The sequence below is a fragment of the Pogoniulus pusillus genome, chromosome 1 (assembly GCF_015220805.1).
Source record: "Pogoniulus pusillus isolate bPogPus1 chromosome 1, bPogPus1.pri, whole genome shotgun sequence".
NCBI lineage: Eukaryota > Metazoa > Chordata > Aves > Piciformes > Lybiidae > Pogoniulus > Pogoniulus pusillus.
This window is the reverse complement of record NC_087264.1, coordinates 26,928,301-26,949,602: the sequence shown is the minus strand read 5'-3', so window position 1 is coordinate 26,949,602 and position 21,302 is coordinate 26,928,301. Positions and strand designations below refer to the sequence as shown.

Genomic DNA, 21,302 nt, shown 5'->3' with positions numbered 1-21,302 from the left:
AATCCTGCTCCCACTTCCAAAGTTCTCTCCTGCCATGTTGTACTCCTAGGATGGCAAGCATAGAAGTTTCCTTGTAAACAGAAGGAAAAACTTTTTCACTGTGAGGGTGACAAAACACTGGAACAAGCTGTCCAGAGAGGTTGTGGAGTCTCCTTCTCTGGAGACATTCAAAACCCACCTGAGCACATTGCTGTGTGACCTACTCAAGGTGATCTTTCCCTGGCAGGAGGGTTAGACTAGATATCCTTTGAGGTCTCTTCCAACCAAATGTTCTGTGATTCTCTGATGTCCCTTCAGGAACTGAGAGGTCTGGGGCTGCAAGGCATCATGTGTACAGGAGCATGTGCTGTGACAGGCAAACTGGAAGAGGTTTGGAAGAGGTGGGCTGGAAGAGGTGCCCAGGAAGAAGGTCTTCAGCATGGACACTTCTAACTTCCTCTCTCTCTCTCCCTCTCTCTCTGTCTCTCTCCCTGCAGATGCCAGCAAGGACCATCCACAGCAGCAGGCAGGGGTGATCTGGAGAGTGACAGGTGGCCTGTTCAGTATCACCCGGGGAGCTGTGGGGGCCACCCTGGGAGGAGTTGCCTGGGTGGGCAGCAAGAGCCTGGAGCTCACCAAAACAGCTGTGACTAGTGTCCCCGCTGCTGGCGTCGGACTGGTGAAGGGCAGCGTCTCGGCAGTGACCGGTGGCGTCGGAGCCGTGGGCAGTGCGGTTGCCAGCAAAGTCCCTTTCACTGCAAAGAAGAAGGACAAGGCTGACTAATCCTCATTACAGCTCCCTTCCAGAAGATCGACCTGCCCACAGTCTCCCCCTACTCAGCACCTCTTTGAGTTGGAACCAGACGCTTCAGGGAGGGTCAAGCACCCGAGCAGACTCCGGCTGCAGCCTGCTCAGCACCGCCTGCCTGGCTCAGAGTTCACAGAGCCGCTGACAATGCCTTTCATTCCCATCACCTACCGGGAACCACCTTTACTCTGAGGACTTTAAAGGCATCGTTGTCTATGTCTTGCAGTTTCCTTCCTCCATTCTTGCTTTTGCAGGCACAGGGGATTGGAAAGGGTATCCATCTGCTGGTGGTGGGCAGGGGTAACAGGAGAAGGGGAGGAATTATGCCTGGCTTTATGTGTGAGTTGTGTAGTCAAATTCAACTTAAAGTAGGAAGACAGTCTGTGAAACACCCCTTCCCTTGGCTCTGGGAGGTATGTTTTTGGGGGGGTCTGCCTGGTAGAGAACTGTAGAAAAAAGTCCCATTGACACAAAGGAGAGATACTGTGAAAAGGGGGAAGCCTCCCTCCTGCCCTGCACCTCTTACTTTTTCCTTGCAGGGCCCATCCCACAAGCTGCTTCAAATCACTTTCTCCCTAGCTGAATTGCACCCTTCAGAGAAGGAACCCTCAAGCTCAGCAGAGCAGCTCTGGAAATGATGCCACACGAGAATATGGTATGTGCTGGGCCATCAACTTCTGCAGAGATTTTCTTGGTAAGAGGCAGGAGAATGAAAGCTTTTGTATGTTCCCTTTTGGGGAAGGAGCTGGCAGTGGCATCCGCCAGGCTTCTGTGATACTGCAGCACAGGTAATGATGCTCCACAGAGACACAGGTCTTTGGGTTTGATCCTTGAAGCACTTGCAGTATCCCCACCTGCAGGTGGGGCATTTTGATTCTAGGCCACACTCAGCCATCACTGATAACCATGAGCAAGCATGTTCCCAAGTGCCGCTCAAGTTCTGCTGCAGGGAAGGAGACCTGCTTCCCCTGGGACTCAGCACCCTGGGAGCAGTGGCCTGGGTGTGAGTGGGCTCTTGCTGTGTTGGAGAATGCTTCCCTGAGGGGCTGAGCATACTCCAGCAGCAGCCAGCCTGCACGGGGTGGGGTGCACCAGCCCCTCCTCCTCCACATGCTGCTCCTGGGGCTTCTCTAAATGACCATGTTGCACTAAATAGGCCTCCCACACTCGTTGTGCTGCAGAAACCCAGACACCTGCATCCATCTGGGAGTCACAGCCATCCTCAGCCTGGCCCATGGTGCTCAAGGGCCACGTGGAATCACACACACTTGCACACACACATGCAAACACACACTCTCACCCCAAGGTCCCCTGTAATCCTCAGGATGAGGAAAGCCACAGGCTCCACCACTGGCTCTGCTGCTCCTGGCTTCGGCAGGTGATTAGCCTAGGTGGTTAGGTGTTGGATCCATAGGCAAGTGAAGCAGTGCTTGTGCTGTAGTTGATAACTGTGTCTGTGTTAGTGTGGGTGTCTGTATCAGTCCACAGGCATGTCTTCAGCCAGGTAAGCAAAACTGTGCCACTGCCCTGGAGGAGATTACAGGCTCATCTTCAGCACTTCCAGCTTACAGTTTTTTTATGTTATAGGGTCCTAGTCAGAACAAAAATCATGTTTTAGAGGATGTTTTCTCCTCTGTTGCCCAAGAGCGTAGTTTATTGAAACCAAAGGAATGTGAAAATCCCTCTCTTCCCCATCTATGCTGTTTGTTTACCTTCTGCCCTGTCTCTTGGACATTGAAGCCAACTTACTTGATTTTAATTTCCTTTGAAACTCATTGTACTTCCTGGCTGCTCTCTTGTGCTTAGGACTCAGACATCAGGGAATATTTAAGTACAGTCGTCCCCCCCCCACTCCACTACCATTTTTGCTGAACGTTGTTGAGCTTGTGAAGCAGTTTTCATTCTGATCTTCATTAAATCCTCGTTTGGGGCTGACATAAGTCACTGTGTCCCTGTGCTAGTTGCACCAGTGTTAGTTTCTCTCCATACCCTTCACTGGGTAGTCCCTGCTGTTTGCAGTAGCAAGAAGTTGCTTATCTCCACAGTGTGGTGTTCTTGATAGCATGAGAGTGATTTAGCCCACATCTTTGTTTCTGAAGAGGAAACAGCATTTGGTATGTGTGTGCATTTCCTGGCTTTGTCTCTTTTGTTCTGGTGAAAGCCAAGCTGACCCAGACGTGTCGGTTTTGTCTCTGAAGGAAGTGGCTTCAGAGAAAGATCAAGCCTTGATGTGTGCTTGCACTTTGCTAGGATGCTCGTGGCAGTTGGCAAGGCCAGAAGAAGTCTTGTCTGTTCTTCCTTTGTCTCAGATGCTCTGCAAAGCAGGAGGACAGTTTGCAATGCATGTATCTCTGCTCACTGCTCTCCCTGGGCACATCTCATTTTTTATTCCAGATCACAGGCTGCTGCTGAGGCCAGCTCTAACCCCAAAGCTAAAAGCTGCTTGTGCATAACTAGCTGTGCTGTCACCAGCCCTCTTAAAAAGATAGTTTCTTACTAATTGTGATGGAAGACAGTCTTCTTCCTAACTGCCTTTACCAGGCCTTGGACAGGAGAAGATAGTGTCTAGGGTACTTCACTTCACCAGTGACCCCTGGGCAGGTGATGGGAAGATCACCACGAGTTTGACCAGCCAGTGTCCTACCCAGGTTCTTGCTGGGGAAGGCAGTACCTCCTTCCCAAGCTTTTGTCTTCAGGCACTTTGTGTGCAGAGCAGGCATGGAAGATGGGATAAAGGTGCGTAAAGGAAAGCCATAGGAGTCCTGAGGGATTTCCCTGTATTTATTTCTCTCTTCAGTGCATCCTTGCAGTAAATGGAGTAAAGTTTCCATTATTCTGGAATGGTTATTTCCTTGTGGGATGGCCTGGAGGAGAGGAGAGAAGGTGTGAGGGGAACTCACACCCTAAACCACTGTTCTTACAGCCCAGCTAACAGAGAACATGTGAATCATGAATAGCAGAACAGATCACATTAGCAGGCAGGGGTAGAAGATTAAATCTTCTGCAAACCCAGGGCCTGACTCTGCTTTACAGGCATCCAGGAATCCCTAATTGTGCAGGACTCCAAGGCCTCTGGGACATATGGCTCTTGTCACTGTGCAAGGCCAGCTCTGTCCATCCAGGTGACCCAGCCCTGGGCTGCTTCTCTGTGCCACTCTCAGCGGCAGAACAGAAGGAAAGCAGGGTTCATGATCCCAATCTAAGAACAAAGGCACCTCCTGACAGCTTTGTTTATGGAATGGTAGGGTCTGAGTCAGATGAGGAAGCTGTTGGCTCCTGACAGACAACCCCTCTTTCCTCCTCTCGCTCTTCAGACATTCCAGCCAGCTCAGAGGCCACCTGGGCCATTTCTGCAGCACTTCTCCCACCACCCCTTCATGGCAAGAAGGGCAAAAACTACACTGCTGACTAATTGCATTAGTGCTGTTGGTACTAGGTGGAGGTGCTCAGTACCAAATGGGGGTGGGGGAACAACACTGAAGTGGTAGAAAGGATTGAAGGGAGATAGTACAAGGAAGAACCGCAGTTTTCAGGTGGCAGTGAGAAGACAAGGAGGGAACAGTGCCAGAAGGAGATGAGTGGGGGAGCAAGAAAAAGAGAGCATTGAGGGAATTTGTTTCTTAGCTCAGGCTCTGAATCAGGGGATGAACACAATGGAGTTTGTCCTAGGGAAGAGCACAGAAAGGGAAGTGGACAAGTGTGCATTGGCACGTGTAGCGGTGGTCTACTCTTGGCTGGTGCTCAGCTTCCATAGTAGTGATGATGGCTAAGGATTTCCATTTAGATAGAGCAGTGTGCCCAACAGATGGTCCAAGCAGCATATTATCTTCCTCCTTACCACCACCCCCTCCTTACCAGATCTCCTGTAGGCTTTTGCTGTGATCTCCATGTGGTGAGGCTGGGTCTTTCCCAAGGTAGAGGTGGGATGTGGCTGTACATGCAGACCTGTCCCCCACTGTGGCTGGATGTTCCCCGTGCCCAAAGTTTGTGCCCTGGCTGGGAGGGTAGCCCACAGACACATCCTGTCTTTTCCCTTTGTTCATCTCATTGTTTTTTATCCATACCCCTGCGTAGAGCTCTCTAAAGCTCTCACCAACACCTTTATTAAACATCTGTTCTCACACTGGCTAAGCAGGCAGAGAGGAGAACTCTGCCCCCGCAGCTCCCCTAGCTAGGAGGGACGTGTTTGTCTTCCACCCCTCTCTGTCCCCTTGTGTTTTCCATATGGAAAATCTTAACCCACTTCTTTTCCTCTGGGTCCCCTTGTTGGCTCTTGTCCCCATGGGCGGGTCATCTCTGTGCCTCCGTTGTAAATCATCCCTATAAAAACAACAGCATGAGTGGGAACGTGGAGATGGCTAGAGAGAGCCACAGAGCTGCTGGGACAGATGCCAGGGACAGGCTCTTGCTTCTCTAGGGGCCGAAGGAGCCCTTTGGCAACCCAAGACCCGTCACTGCGGCCACGCAGTCCCATGCACGGTGCTGGGCTCTGGAGAACAATCCTGTTCTTTATCATTTCATTGTCTGTAATTGGTTTCCTACTGAATTTGTTTGCTTGGTTTGTTTTGCAGTGTGTTTCTGGGAATATTCTGCATCTCTGTATTTTAATTACAGTAAAATTTGAGGATAAAACCCTTGGTTACGCTGGCTCTTGTTTCCAGTGGAGGGAAATGAGGAGAGGAAGCGCAGTTGAAGGAAGATGTTAAGAGATTCCTTGGGAAATCAGATCTCTCCCCTAAGGGCTCTGCATGAGGCACCAGGCAGGGCTGAACCTCTGTCCATGCTTAAACTAGGACATGGCTTTCAACCACGAGTCAAAAGCCATTTTGCTGCAGGCATGTTTCCTGATTGGAATGGTAAGAACAGTTTGGATAAGACTTTTAAACTCAATTTTTTGTGTTGGTTTAAAGAGTGATGCATGAGAAGACTTCCAGACTGGGTATGGCTGGCCCAGCCTCCAAAGTGGGATCACAGCAGCTGGAGACAGAAAATTTTGCCTTCGCAGCCACTGTTCCTTCATGCAGGTTTGTGTAGCCACTTTTCTCTGGTGGGGAAGCAAGGGCAAGCCCTGCTGCCCCTGCAGAAGGCAGTTGGATGCCCTCACCCAGAGCTGCCAGATTCTCTGCTTTTGCTTACTGGTTGCTGGGCATTGCAGATGTTGGGAGGGGGCACATCTGGCCACCTTTGTCACCTCACCTGCTCCATGGGCACTCTCACACAGAGCAGAGCTGCCTGATGCTCTCTGGAACTCCCCACCCCTGGAAACATTCAAGGTCAGACTTGATGTGGCTGTGGGCAGCCTGATCTAATTGGAGGTGTGCCCGCTGAGTGCAGGGGGGTTGAACAAGATGACTTTTGAGGGTCCCTTCCAACCTGATGCAATCTGTGAATCTGTGAACACATGGCCCTTATGCTAGGCAGTGCAGGATTGGGCCCCAGACAGGGTGTCCCTTTCACTGGAATGAGGCGAGGAGCCAGCAGCTCAACGTGTAAGTGCTGACGAAAGGATTCGTGTAGTGACTAATAATGGGGCAATCAAGCCACTTAATGGATTACCATTTTGCTGTCAGCTGCTTGGTCAGAGTGGTATGCGGTGTGCTGATGAGGCTGGCTGCGGCCACCTCTGCCACCTGCCCCACCCCCCTGCCTTCACTCACAGACACAGCTGGGACAGGTGGCTCTGGAGGCCCTCAGCTGATGGCAGAAGCAGCAGAGGGAAGGTGAAGCCTGGGGTGAGGGTCTCCTCCAGAAGCTGCCCCCACGCCCACTGTGGGGAGGCAGATGGGTGAAGTGCCCGTCCCACTGCGTGTGTGTGCTGTCACCTCATTCCTCCTCACTGGCCATGCTGCCTTGCAGGCAGCGCCGATGGACTACAGGTGCTCCAGCTGCCAGCCCTGAGGAGAGTCCGTCAGAGACTTCACTCCTGCTTGGCTTTTCTGCAGCCCAGCCGGAGGTTTGCCCTGCTAAGCCAAGCTACCCCTTCGGAGGTCTTAAAAAGGGGGAAGGATGGTGGAAAATTGTAGTCATAGCTTTCCCCTGCCTGGCTCAGGCAGTGTGTCCTGGTCCTCTGTGTGGGACTCACCTTCTCCCAGGTAAGAACTTGGGCTGGAAGCTGGTGGGTAGCACACCTCAGAAGAGACTTTTGGAGAGGAGGCTTGCCCAGGCATGTGGGCTGTGGGTGGCTCACACACCCCTGTGCCAGGAGTGGGTCTAGCGCTGGGAATGTGCAGCTCTAGGTAGATGTGACCAGCTTGGTCACACCTTGCTGTGGGTCCCTGTCCTGCCTGACTCCAGGAGCAACAGAGCTGGGAAGCTGCTGGGCCATTATTGTTCTCTATCCCCTGGGGACTGGCCCCAGTGGCTTCCTTCTGCAGCTGCTCATGCTCTGTGGGATGTGCAGCTGGGCTTTGTCCCAGCAGGGTCACAGGGGCAGGTTGGCTGTTCCAGCAGGCAGGGATCAAGCAGACCAGCAGCACTGTGTGAGGCTTTCCGTGCTCTGCTGTAGTGCAGCACCCTGCGTGCCTGGCTTCCCTGTCCAGCTGCTTGCTGCCCTGCTCAGCCCACAAACCCTGTGTGCCAGGGGCCCACTTGCTGCCCACAGCTGCCTTGCATGTGAGGGCCTTGTGGGCAGCTTGTGAAGAGAAACTCATGTGCTGTCAAGATTGTCTTCTTGTGTGCTGGCTTTCATTCCATCAGTTTTAGGACCTGAGCTTGGATACTTTGATTCTCCAGAGCATGCCATGCCAAAGTCTGGCATCGACAGGGTCTGGTGTGGCCTGATGAGGCCAGACTCACCATGCTGGTGCCATGAGCACCCTGGGATTGTGCACTTTGGCAAGTCCTGTGTCTCCCATGCAGTCCCACAAGCTCTAGGGTCTGTAAATAACCACAGGTTCTGACTTTTGATATAACTACTTGCATTTTAGCACACTTGAGATGTGAACACACGTGCCCGAGGAGATGGCTTCAGCTCCCTGCCACATGGAGAGCTCTGTGGTGTCTGCTCCCCACCTCAGCCTCATAAGAACTGAGCAGACCAGGAGATGCTGCCCTTTGCCCATTGGTGCACACATCCCAGTTCAGTCACTGTGGTCTTTCAGCTGAAGTTCACCCCCAGGTCAGTTTTATTGCACTTTTATTTACAGAAAACACAGAAATAAAGTCTAACTGCAATGGGCTTTAACCAAACCACCCAATCACTTTCCCCCCCCCCCGCCCCCCTCTTTTTTTTTTTTTTTTCTTTTTTTGTGGGTTTTTGGCACAAAGAAATATTACAGGTGTTACCAAACAACCGTGTGGGAGCAGCAGACCAATGGCCCAGCCCCAAAACAGGACTTAGACAGACAGACATGTCGCACCAAGATCAAAAACGAGAAGCTTGTTCCACATTCTTCTTCCAGTCTGACCTGCTCCTCGGAGTGGCAAGGGGAGTTACTCTGGAGGGGGCGACACCACTCATAAATTATATTTATATTTACCTCTTACATTGTAAAAGTAAACAGTGCAAAAGTACAGTACCCCAGGTACCCTTCGGTTTGGAAAGCTTGAAGGTCGCTTTATACATTTCGTGTGTTTTGTAAACATTTGTTACCCATCCACAGTTCTAGCTCTTGCCTGGAGAGACCAAACTCCTCTTGCGTCCAAAACGTGTTGAGGGGCAGCCACTGCTTCCCCTGGACTCAGCTGCTGAGATTCCTGCTCAAGGTTTAGTGCAAATTTTGGAGAGAAAAAGACAAGAAATGGGGGGCAGGGGAGAGAAACAAAATGAAAGAAAAGAAAATAAGGCAACAGTTAGAAACAGTTCGTATCAAAACCAGGCCCCTCTCCCCGCCCCCAAACGGACTGCCTTAGGAGAAGGGCAGAAAGTCTCTCTCCTCCACCAGGCTGATGGAGAGGTTCTTCAGCTCCTCCTCGGAGCCGGCGGTTCGGTAGCCGAGCTGCGCCAGCACCTGCTGGCAGGCGTGCTGGGTGAACGCCACGATCTCGTAGGACAGCCGGAACCGCCACTTCTCTGCCGTTGCTGCCGAGTTGCGCACGGTCCCGTACTTGTGTTTGGAGGAGGACCTGTCCCCTCGGGTGTTGTTCTGTATCCAGCGCTCCACGTTGCTGTCCATGGGGATACCCAGGAAATCGTAGATCTCCTCGGTCTTTTTCATGGGGTTCCTGGCCAGGTCTTCGTACCGCACCAGCATGTACTTGCCCTTGAGCCACGGCGGCCGGTTGAGACCGGTGGACACAGAGTTCCAGAAGTCCTCACACACTGTGGTGAGCTGAGTCACATCTAGGTTGTAGGGCTTTCTGCCAGTGCCATCCCAGATCCTCCACAGCCGGTAGGTATCGCGGAAGGTCTCGCTCCGGGATGCTAGGATCCCTCTGGGATCCCTCACCAGCTGGATGACTTTCAAATTCAGTCGTGGGTCCTCCACCAGGGCCCGGAGGTCGCTGACCTCAGGCACCCTGACGGTTTTGATGGCCACGTGGCCATGCTCTCTGCAAGACTCGGTGGCCAGTGTCAGGTTCAAGGTCCCGCACTTCTTCACGCAGTCTCCCTCCTCCAGGTGGAGATCGATGCCTCCCAGAGACTCGCAGACAGGTGGTGAGCACAGGGCCTTGCTGGCTCCCCTGCGGAAGAGGCGGTCGGTGGTGTGGTTGACAGGCTGTGGTTTGATGTAGTTCTCCAAGAAGTAGAGGTCGCAGTCGTACAGGCTCCTCAGCAGGTCTCGGCTGGCCCCCAGCATGACCCGCCTGTCCGTCGTGCTCTTGCTCTGGGTCAGTTTTGGGATTAGGGTGTACTGGACGTGGTAGAGGGGCTCAAATAAATAGAAGACATCAAAGTGCTGGTTAAACAGCTGCCCAACAAAGGAGGAGCCGCTGCGTGTTGTGGCCAGGATGAGCACGTGGGTCTTCCTGGAGAGGTTGTATGAGAAGGTAGGGCTCTCATCGCACAGCCTGTCGGCCGCGTCGGCATCCTGGCCCGGGCTGCAGTTCACGGGGTTGGGGATGGGGCAGCTCTGGAAAGACTTGGCAGTGAAGGTCCGTATTGCTGTGTACTGAATTGCAATGGAGGCCAAGGCTAGGAGGAGGACAGCCTTCCAGGAACATTGCATGGCTGGTCACCTTCATGGAGCTTCTTCACGGGTCGTCTTGGTGTCTGCAAACCAACAAAGAAGTCACAGGCTGAGCAGGAGCTGCCGAGGAGGACCTGGGTGTCCAACAGACACTCCCCCACCAATGCATGTACATCAGCTATAACCACGTGGACCCCAGGCATGCACTACAGAATCCCATTTCAGAGGAGAGGAGATGCTGGCAAGTGTGGAGAGACACTTCCAGCAAAGACTTCAGCCCCAGTGCCTTCAACAGCCAGTGCAGGAGCCATGGCATGGAAAAGTCAGGGGATGGTGCCAAGCACCTGGAGAGAGTTGTCTCCATCCTTTCTGTCCATCTGGAAGGACAAGGTGCCATCCATCTAGGTTAACAACGTCCCGCTTCAGAGAGAACAATTTTTCTGGAGCTGCCAACCTCTTTGCTTAGAGGTCCAACAGCCAAACCAGATCAGTCTGTCAGTCAGAGCTGTGTCCAATTGCCAGCCTGATGTGGCCCTAGCACCAGTCTCATGGTGCTAGCCAGATCTTCCTCAGTTCTGGGGTTCAGCATCCCCTCCTCAGCACCAAAGGTGAGAACACCATACTAGATAGAAGAAAGTTGAGAAATCATGTCCCCTCTACCCTGCTGGCAGTGGCAGGAGCCTTGAGCAGCATAAGTGGGTACAGGAAAAAAGCAGAGCTGTAGTTGTGCATCTGCGGGTGGGGAACCTAAGCAGGATGCTTGAGTGTGGTGTGCAGGGAGGTGAGGAGCAGCCATGCCATGGCTGGGGAGCTGCAGCATTGCTGGGAGGGGATGTAACTGTGTGCCTCAGCATCTGCCCCATGTGCACTGACAAAACAACATTCACAGGCTGCCCTGCTGCTTTCCAGTCCAGAAGGGCTTTGCATCCATGCGCTATTGCTCCTCATGGCCAATGGGGCAAGAGATAGCAGACTCATCCCAGAAACTCCAAACAAGCCAAAACCCTTGTGCAGGGGAGACACCCCAGTATTAGCAACAGCTTTGAAGCTCTGCTACGCCCATCTTCCCTGGCCCATCTTCTTTCTGTGCTGTCCTGGCTACCCACCCTCTGCAGCCACCTGCCCATCCTCCTTGGGCAAGCCAAAGGGACAGACCCAAGCATCTCAACTTCCCATCCAGCAGAACCCTTTTCCATAGCACCATCGCTGCAATGGCTTCTTTTCTTGCTCTTGGCATGTCCTTAGTGTGGTCAGCTCCTGGTCCCCTGATTGGCCCCAGCACACTGGCCACTGCCAGTGGGGCTGTCAGAGCCACTGCTGATACTGGAGGTCTCCAAGAGAGGTCAACAGGCCAGCAACAGTTCCAGCACATGATGCCTGTCCAAACCCAGAGCATGCTGAAATCTCTGATAGGCCTGGGATAGTGCAATGCTCCTGCTGTGTGCCTTCTGCAGAGCCCGTGGCAACTGGTACAGTGTGTTGTTCGCATCTACTCAGTAAGTCCTGCGTCCCAGAGAGACCCTGTCACCCAGGAAGTGATGCCAGGAAGGCTGCTCAGACCTGCAGGTGAGTGAAAAATCTCCTTCCTTTTATTATTATTATTATTATTATTATTATTATCATTATTATCATTGTTGTTGTTGTTGTTGTTATGTAAGAGTTGCTCCAGCTGCTTGGTACAGGTAAGAGGCTGCAGGAGCTACCAGCTCCAGAGACCTCTTGCTAGGAGCGGGGGCTCCAGAACAGTGACACCACCACCCCCACACATCCCTGCTGTGATTTAGACCTGTAAGGGTGCTTCAAAGAAGGATTGCTTTCCCTGGGAACTAAGGGATGTTTTCTCCTGTGCTGCTGCCTGCCAGGGACATGGTGTGTAGATGAGGGACCAAAGCTGCAGATACTTGCTGCTTTGGTTTGGGGTTACCTGCTCTGCAGAGTGAGCTGAGACCTGGCCCAAATGTCCATTTAAGATAGTCTGTCCCTTGGAGAAAGTGTTTGTCCAGATCTGATCAGTCAGAACAGGAGAGGAGGGTCTGTGCTGGCATCTCCTGGACCAGGTGGCTCCTGTATACTGCCGAGGTGGAATCTGCAGCGGGAACTTTCCTGCTCTCTAGTGATGGCCAGCCACACTGCATCCTTCACACACAGCCTCACCTTCCACTCCTTGCTGCACTGCTGATGGATGCTGGAGCAGGTGCAGCTTGGATTGTCTCAGAGTGTGGTAGAAACCTGCTTGCAAGCCCCCTCCAAAAGGCAGCCAGAGCCTAGGTGCCTCCTTGGTCCCAATTCCTGCTGGATGTCTGGCTCTGTTTTGGCTTCTACATTCACCAAGACCCACTCCCTTTGCAGTGCACCGTACTGTGGAGGGGCAGAAATGGGGCCTCAATTCATCTCCCTGGCAGAACAGGTGTGAAATTACAGCCCAGCTTCAGCCTCACTGCCCCTCATCACCCTTAACATGTGCCCTGCCCACCTGCTGAGCTGCAGCCAAGGAGGGGCAGGTTTGGGGAGAAGACTTGCCTCCCTGATGTCTCATCTGTGCTCTTTAAAGTCAGCCAGAGCATCGTCTCAGCTCCTGGCCAGCTCTACGACCTCCTCCCATCGTTGCCTGTCCCCAAGGGGCTGTGGTTCTGTCTCAGCCCAGCCCAGGGCTTGAGAGGCAGCTGGGAGCTCCTGTGGGGCTCCTGAGAGTTGCCAGCATGGTGGAGGATCACTTCTCACACTCCCCCTCACTCATCTGTCGGACTCAGCCAGGCTGGTGTGAAAGACCTGCCGAGGAGGAGCTGCATGTAGCTCGGCACAGCTCAGAGCAAGCTGGCTGCAGCCAGCACGCTGCAGGAGGATGTCTCCTATACACATGCAGCAGGAGAGCTGCTTGCTCTCCCATCCCTGCCCTCAGGGACTTCCTTAAACTGGCCTGTTCGTCGTCAGGCACTGATATTGGCGTCTGCCACCCCAAGCAGCACCTGGAGCAAGGGCTGTGCCCATGTGGGGCTGGATGTGAGTCCAGCATGAGGAATGTACTAGTTTGGCCACTCAGTCCTAGACCATAGGGTGCTGTGACCATGGGAGTTGGCTGTCCTTACAGATGTTTCCATGCTGTAAAGTGTTCCTAGATGAAGTCTCCCTCTGCTCTGTCTGCAGCTCCACCAAAGATGATGAGCAAACACAGCTTAAGGGTGGGAGCTGATTCCAGTAGGTTTCTCCAGGCAGCTGGGGCTATGAAACAGAAATCTGGGGTGAGGGTAAGTTACAGCCCTGCTCTCAGCACTGCTGATACTGCCTGGGGGCCTGTGAGAAGGCATATGGGCTGTTTTTGTGTGGTGCTGGGGTCACCACTGCCCCTTTCCTGTAACTCTGCTCTGCTTACAGATGATGATGCCAGATTCTGCTCCTCTGCCTTGCCCACATATCTTTCTGCAGTCACATCAAGACCAGGCTGCCCACGAGAGACGCATGGCATCCAGCAACCAGCTCCCTGGCATGGGGACAGGAGCGCTGTCTGTGGGAGGAGGAAGGTGCCAATCCTTCCCTCACCCATGCTCTGCTTCTTGCAGCCTTGAGCCCAGTGGGAGAGAGAAGGTAGGTGCAGTCAATGCAGCCTCTCCCGGCCCACACACCCACAAACAGGAGCGGGTACATCATCACCTGCCTTCCTCTTCCTCCACCTCCCCTAACTCCCAATAGTGCTCTGCGAACAAGCAGACGAGAAGTCAGGCAAGCCAGCCCAGGAGCACTGGGGAGGATGAGCAGGCGAGAAGTTAGCTGAGCCAGCCCAGGAGCACTCGGGAGAAGGGAGGCAATGAACTAAACTGAATGGCATCCGTGAGTCACCAGCGCGGGGAGCACTGCTTGCGGCTGGTCAGCCGCAGCGCAGCAGAGGCCGGGGAGGAGATGCTCAGCGGTGGACTCCTGTTTCACGGCTCGTCTTCCCAGGTTTGATGGGAACGACCTGCTTTGGGGCCACTCAGCAGGACCACGGCGCCAGAGGTACGCTGGCAGCTGAGCTCAGGTGCTGCCAGGCACGCTGGGCACGGCGGGGCTGCTGCGGGAACCAGCACAACTCATGCTTTTTCGATTCCTAAAGCTGCCGGGTGCTACATAAGGCAGTGCCTCGTGGCACGGTGCCACTCTCACCCTTGAGGGGGGCTCCCGCAGCATCTCTGTGCATGTGACTGTCCTGCCTCCTGCCTCAAGCCTTCCATGCAGGTTCCCTTTTTGCTCCCTGAAGGTGGCCAGGTTTGGGCAACACGGGGGTGAGGGCAGCTTTAGGCAGGAGACCTTGCAGGCACTGATGCTGGTGCCGCTGGTTCCACAGCTCTCTCACAGGGCAGTGGAAAAAACCCTGGTCTTTTCAGATTCATTCCAGGCTGTCCCTTGACACCTCCCCAGAACTTGTGCTCTGGGCTTATCCTGGGCTCCCTCACCACTGCCAGAGAAATCTCTCTACACCTCCCTGTGACAGGGAGGGAGGGAAAGAGAATGGAAGGGGGTGTGAGGGTCTATGAAATGCAGGTGCCTGTTCCAGCCCTAATGCAGCCTTGATGCCAGGGTGATGTGTCTGCGCACTGCAAGCTCTTCCCTGAGGCCTGCCCGGTACTGGTCCAGCTACTGGCACCCTCTACCCCCAAAACTGATTCCCGCCAGCAAGCCTGTTTCTATGGAAACAGCAGAGTGACTCAGGAGTTTGGGACCAGCTGGAAAACACAACTGTGAGCAGCAGTGACAGGGTCTCAGTGTTAGGAAGATGCGAGATGAGCAGAGGGACCAGGTAAGGCTGCCTGCCCTCTTGGGCATACTTGAAATGGCACAGAGGGGCACAAGGGTGCACCCCATGTGAGACAAAGCCCACACTGGCAGCTGGAAGGTAAAACCCCTCTCCTGACACCCAGTGTGACTGCAGCACTTGGAAGGCATCACTGCAGCACATTCACCAGGGGTCACATCCCAAAACGTGCCTCATTGTAGACGACCCTTTATGCCCCCTGGGGGGAGACCCACGCATCACCCACAGAGTTTGCAGCATCGACTTCAGTGGCTGCTCAGCTCTGAACCCCTGGCCCCTGCCTGGCAAAGCAGCTCCCCTGTGTCCCTGCCCAAGGCAGAGCAGCCTGTTGGAGGGTGAGCCGGGGAAGGAGCAGCTGGAGCCAGCACCTTGCAGTGCCTCTTTGCTCAGCCAGCCTGGTTCCTGCAGCCCAGCTCCCCCTCCTCCCCCCTCCCCTCCACCTCGCTGCCCAGGCACAGAAATGAAGTTGCAGGGTTGCAAAACAACTCTGAGCAAGGGCAGGGACCCACTGGCACGGACCATGCCACTTCCCTGCATCCTCCCAACGAGCAAAGAGTTTATCTTGTACAACAACACGTTGTGGCCACCGAGGTAGGGGAGACAGGCTCCTGACTAGGTTTAACGATAAGCATCCCACTCGATCACAGTGGCTTAGTCATGCTGGCGGATCTGTGAAACCAGGCAGGTGCCGAGCACGCCTGTGGCCCACCCACCCTGAGTGCAGGCAGACTGCACCCTGCTGCTCCTCCTGCTCCCCAGAGGAAAGAGGAACTGCTGAGAAAAGCAGCGCTGAGCAGCTCCCTTTTCCCTCACCACAGGCACTGTCTGATTTTGGGTACTGCAACAGATGCAAGAGCTTGGCTGGTCTCTGTCCCCAGGCTTGTCCCTCCAGCAAGGCCCACTAACATGAGAATCTGATGGGGTGGGAGCGAGCCTTCACCTCACCTCCTCTTCAGCTATATAGGACCAGAGCTTCCCTACAGGTCACGGCTCTGACTTCCCAATAGCTACTCATGCCCAAGACCCTTTTTTGGGTGAGCATCACATCATATGCTGAGTGCAGATGCTTCATGCCCCCAGACTTGCTCTGCTCTCACATACATCACCTCCTGGGCCATTTGCCCCAGGATAAAGCACCGGAGCTCAGTGCTCAAAGCCAGTCCTGGCATGTCCGTGTGTCGTCCCTGTCCCCCCCAAGTCCTCCTCTCTGCATATCCCTTCTGCATTTCAGAGGGACCGAAACCTCTTGTACCACTAGATTACTCCTGCTTTGACCAGCACTTTAATTGTCACCAAGATTTCAGCAGGGATTTCGGTTCGTCCCGGCTGACACTCCCTAGACACATTTTGAGTTAATTAATCACTATCAAGTAATGCCAACTCCATCCACTCCCGGACTTTTCTTACCACAACATCCACCTGTGCCTGTTTATCCCTCGTCTGCTGAACCGCATCCGTCTCCTCCCGAGGATGCGAATGCCTGGGTAAACCCGGCACAGCTTTTTGTGCTCTCCGCCCTCCCCGGAGCCATCCAGCAGCCTGGCTGTGCATGCTCGCTCCCTCCTGGAGCGCTCCCCTGGCAGGAGCTGGAAGGCTGTTTTGGGATGAACGGGCTCATTCAGCACCTCGAAAGGCTCTTTGAGACGCACCCTGCCCGCGGCCGCGCCAGGAGCCCGAGCAGCTTTCCCGCAGGACTGCTCTATGCCATGGCGTGCCTCAGACCCGCTCTGCGAGCTCTGCTCGCCAGCCTCACGGCGGCTTTACCGAACCGCTTTAAGGTCTGACAGCAAACGCTGGGGCATCCGCTCGGCCGGCTGGCGCGGCTCACAGCACCGGGCAGGACAGCTGACCTCCCCCGGCCACTTACTCACTTGTTCCGGCAGCCGCTCCTCACCCAACAGCAGCCCAAGTTTCGCCGCAGCCTGTACCCGCTGTGGGTCTCGGGGTGGGCCAAGACTGCCCCCAGCCCGCTCAGGCGGCAGCTGGCCGGACGCTGACAGCTCGGGACGGAGTGCCGTCCCCCCAGCGCTGGGGACCAGCGGAGCAAAGTCCCTGCCGCCGCTGCGGGCGATGTCTTGCTGCACCGCAAAGTTGATGTCGCGGAAAAGCGTTTACTGGTGAGCCCCGGCCCGCCGCTGGCGAGCACCGCTGCCGATCCGCGCTCCCCCTTCCCCAGCGCCTCTTACCTGGCGGAGCGCCGCGGCGGGATCCCCCGCGCATCCCCAGCCGGCTCCGCCGCGGTTCCCGCGCGGCGGACACCGAGCCCAGCCCGGCCAGATCCTGACTGGCGGCGGAGCTCAGCGGGCCGCGCCGCTGGGGCTCATCCCTGCCCTGCCGCTGCTCTGCCGTTGCCCTGCCTGCCCTGCCCGAGCGGGCAGCCGCCGCGCCGGGCCGCCTCTCCACGCCCCTCTGCTCTGCTCCGCGTCGGCGACGAGGGGAGGGCGGGCACGGGGTGGGGGGGCTGCAGCCGCTCTCCCCTCCCTGCTCCGGCCCGCCCGACAGCGCGGGCAGATAGCAGCGCAGCGGCGGCGGCTCAGGCACAGGCAGAGCCTCCGCGCTGCCCCCGCCCCGCACCACTCCGCCCCGCACCGCCCCAGCCCGGCCCCGCCGCTCCCCAGCTTTACCGAGCAGGAAACTCTACGTTTCTTTTTTTCTTTTTCCCCTCCCCAAGGCGGCCCGGACGGAGCCGGCAGAGCCCCTCCTGACGCGGGGGGAGGCGCCGGTGGTGGCCCCCTGAGAGAGGTGTGTCCGGTTCCCCCACCTCCACGACGAGTGGTGCAGGGGACATGGGGATCCCTAGAGATCCCTAAGGTCAGGCCACCCGGGGACTGAGGGGTGGATGAGAGGGGGAGGGTGCCCCGCTTCCTCCCCACTCTCCAGTGCCATGCCCCCCGCCCGGGTTCGGTAACGATGGCGGTGTTCGGTTGTTCGTTCATTTTCCGGTAGCCCTTGCTCATCAGGAAAAATATTGCCATGGGGACTGGTCCTCCAGCGCCAGGAATCCTCTCTGCGCTGCCAGGGACAGGGCTCACAGCCACGGCCAGGGCCCAAAACTATCCCTGGCGGTGCCAGAATACCGAGAGGTGACGTGGGAAGGTGCCGGCCTGAGTGCCTGGCACGGTGGGCACGGGGCAAAGGAAAGGAAGCTTGGAGGAGTGTTGGGGCTGTTGAGGTGGCTGCGGTCTGGTGGGCCACATTCCTCCCAGTTTCTGCTTCTGTTCGACCCTGCAGACTTTTGGCAACTTTGAACGTTGCCTTTTTGTCCGGTGCTTGCCAACTAAGCTGCGTTTATAGCACTTTAACCGTGCCTCTGCTGAAGCGGCAGCTGCCCACAGGAGCCAGTCCATGCACAGTCGCTACAGCAGACACTTTTTTTTATGTCCCAGTTGTACTTTGTGCATGTTTAGTGCTGCCTGGGCATTGCAAGGAATCACATTCGGGTGAGCAACACCCAGCTCCTAACAGCCCCCTCAGCTCCACAAGGAGCTGTCTCCTTAGCTCAGGGAGTTCCAAACCTCTACCTCTGAATGAAGGACTTGCAGAATGCAGTTGTGGGGTCACCGTACCCGCGTCTTCATCAGCAGATTGGAACAACTTCGCTTAGCAGCAAGCAAGAGAGCCCGGGTCCCCGTGCTGCACTTGTGCCAGAGGAAAATAAATCCCTGGGAACGCTGGTGTCGCCACTGCTCCCAGAGGCGTGCCAGGCTGCGACAGCGAGTTCAGGGCTATGAGGTTGCCTTTAAATCCTGGGAAGCACAGCAGAGGAGTCATCACTTTTGATGTTTTCACATTTTGGATTTGCATTTGCTGTTTTAGGAGTACCCAGAGCATGCATGCCCAAAAATACCTGTGTTTCTCAAGTCTTTTACAATATCCTGACAGCCCTAGCCCCCTTCATCTAATTTTAGAAAACTTTGTGGGGATTTTATATTTATAAACAGTTGGTGCTTAAATATTATTTCCCTCACCATAGCAACAGCTCCCCACCGTAGCGCTCGCTGTACGGTGCTATTGCACTGGTGTGTCCCTGTTTCGAGTGAGAAAGCCCTGAAGCCACTCTCTCTTGTGCCTGTTGTCCAACACTTTATGAAGGACAAGCACTGAAGCTTCTGCCTGTCCTGACTCTCTTCCCAGAGCTGGGGAAGAGCCATACCTCTGGCTGCTGCTGGAGATGTGCTGGTGACCCTGGGTTTTCTGTTCTCCTCAAGTGATGTGCCCGCTCAGCCCTGCCCCTCCTGTGGACAAGAGCTGCTGATTCATCTGCCATATCATTGCCAATCTCATGCTTTTGGACCCACAGTATCTCTGCAAATACCATGACTGCCACCACTACACTGCACACAGGCCTTCGAGTGCTCACGATGAGCGTTTTGTGTGTGCTTGCTTGGCACCCCCAGTGAGCAGTGGGCAGGAGCTGGGAGTGAATGTCCATCTGGCCTGTGGCCATGGCTGTGCTCTGCTCCCACTGGGAACCACGGCGCTGGAAGTGCATGAATGGCAGGATTTCAGGGAGTTTGGCTACATGGGATATAAACCAGGCCAGGGACCAGTGCCAGGAGGAAATCAAGGGGCTCGTGGTAAGAGTATGGGAGCAGACAGGCACCTCCATGCTTTCCAATCTTTCTAAAGAGTAAGGATTTTCTCCTCTCTTAGATGCCAGCCCAGAAACAGCCTGGGCACTGAGACACCTCCAAAGTCCATCTGCAAAAACTCCAGAGTACCCCACAACTTGGAACAATCCCAGAGGTACTTAGACACAAACTTCCTGGTGCTGAGTGATGACCCCCAAATTTGTGGGACTGGCACAGGTGCTTGGAGAACTTCCAAACACCAGTGGCATGCACTGAGTGTCTATGCAATCCCTGAGCTTAATGTGGCAGTGTTGAACCCAGGGCACAGGGGCTATCTCATGTGGGGGAAAGAGATTTGAGAGAATGATGTTTAAAAAAGAATAGAAGTGGGGCTGAAGGTGCTCTGCATAATCTCAGCTGGGCATGATCTCGTTTACTGGTATTTTAAGCATTAATCTAGAGAGATGCTGCTGGTTTGAAAGTTTACATATTATTATGGAATCACCAAGTCATAGAAGAATTTAATTTGGAAAATACCTTTAGGATCATCAAGTCCAACCTGTGTTTCTGACTGGTGAGTGTTAGTATATCACTTAGGCTCCATTTGTGGCCAGTTCACTTTTCAGAGGGGACTGCTGTGGCTGTGCCTCACCCTCCATCAGGAAAATTTGCCTCTGTTTAAACAACACAGTTTTTGTCCTGCTTGGCTCTAGGTCGGAGAGCAGAGAGCCTGCTGGTGACTCGAAGAGTCAGAAAACCCCCCCACCTTTTAAAATGTTCATCTGAGCCCAAATGCAGTTTGAAAGCATGCAATTTCCACGCTCTCTGGCAACAGATTCCTGCAAAGGCTTTGTAGTTTCTCCTCCTGAGATACGGTTCGAAAAATCTACCTCAACAACATAATCTGCTTCAGAATATATGTAATAAAACACCAATGTGGCTGTTAAGGTGGTATGAAGGTTACTGTTCTGATCACTCAGGATGCAGTCAGGAGCAAAGTTACAATTCTCACCGTGGTCTGGCCAGGTTACATCCCCTGTACACCTTGCAAAACGCTGTTAACATAATGTGTGTTAACAATGTATCAGGGCACATAAATTTAAAGGCAGACTAATAGGAAATACTATTTGTGTGCTTAAGCACAGCAATTTGGAGAGCCTGCGTCAGTCTGTGCGGTAGTGTCTGTAAACCCACCTGCACGCTACATTTGTTTCTGCCAGGGAAGAGTAGGCTCTCCCTGCCTGGGCTGCAGTGCCCAGAGTGTGCTGCTCCGGCTGGCTCTCTGCCCTGTTGGAGGTCCTCTCTCTTTGCCTGGCCCAGAGTTTTTGTGCTGCAGGGAAGCATTGCTCAGGGCCAAGAGGATAAAAAACTGCAGCTGCCCCACGGGCCAAGGATACAGAGAGGATGGTGAGGAAGGTCGCAGAGAAGGAGTTGCTGTTTCCCTGGGTGGTGGCTGCTTGGCAGCAGCGTGGCTCCAGAAGGAACATTGCAGAAGGATCTGCCCCATGGCTGCCTTTGCAGGGTTGTGGGGTGCAACCCTCCCCTCAAGGAGTTTCCAAGGTCTGCTCGAGTCCACATGGTACAAAGCAGGCAAGTTTCTCACAGAGTGATTGTTTGATGCTGTGGTCTCATGGGATAGAGTCTGGAACATTTGGGGGATGCCTGACTTTTGGAAATGTCCTTTCTCGTTGACTTTCATGTAGAAACTTTAACAAAAGGCTTTAGACTTGACGTCCTTCTGTAGTTCAGAAGCAGTGATAAACAGCTCACGCTGTAATCCCTTCTCCTGAGGAGCTTACAAACGCCCTGTGTGCAGGACGGGTAGCGCAGCTAAGGATGTGTTTATTTACCCCAGCCCTTTACTCCCCCTTCCTTTTCGGTTTCCTTTCCAAAGAGCCACGCCAGGTCGGTGTAACACAGAACATAAAGGAAACGAGCGAGGACAAAAGTAACATCTCAGTCTTTAATTGCTACTTTGATATACTTAGCAGCTTGCTTGGCTGCAGATCAGCTGTAAGCTGCTGAGGACCCTGGCGGGGGGGGGGAGATTCTCCTCCTCTATTTAAAAAACAAACCCAAAAGCCACAACC

The 21,302-nt window shown here is 54.4% G+C and overlaps 2 protein-coding genes and 1 long non-coding RNA gene across 5 annotated transcripts in view; 2 read left to right on the top strand and 1 right to left on the bottom strand.

Annotated features, from left to right (window-relative positions):
• LOC135176584 (transmembrane protein 263-like) overlaps positions 1–5,419 on the top strand; it is a 235,001-nt gene extending 229,582 nt beyond the window's left edge. For all 3 annotated transcript variants that reach the window (XM_064145696.1, XM_064145710.1, XM_064145700.1), the window contains exon 3: positions 477–5,419. In XM_064145696.1, the coding sequence (XP_064001766.1) occupies positions 477–763 (287 nt within the window). In that variant the 3' untranslated portion in view covers positions 764–5,419. The remainder of the gene's footprint in view (positions 1–476) is intronic.
• Positions 5,420–5,726: 307 nt separating this feature from the next.
• LOC135176622 (uncharacterized) lies at positions 5,727–7,994 on the top strand. The gene is made up of 3 exons (XR_010302751.1): positions 5,727–5,811; positions 6,644–6,879; positions 7,714–7,994. It is a non-coding gene; the product is annotated as an uncharacterized LOC135176622 (long non-coding RNA).
• On the bottom strand, positions 7,889–17,205 carry CHST1 (carbohydrate sulfotransferase 1). Its single transcript, XM_064145693.1, has 2 exons — positions 16,828–17,205; positions 7,889–9,938 (listed from the first exon to the last, which is right to left on the bottom strand). The coding sequence occupies exon 2, from the start codon at positions 9,892–9,894 to the stop codon at positions 8,635–8,637; it is 1,260 nt and encodes a 419-aa protein (XP_064001763.1). The 5' UTR covers positions 9,895–9,938; positions 16,828–17,205; the 3' UTR covers positions 7,889–8,634.
• Positions 17,206–21,302: the final 4,097 nt, after the last annotated feature.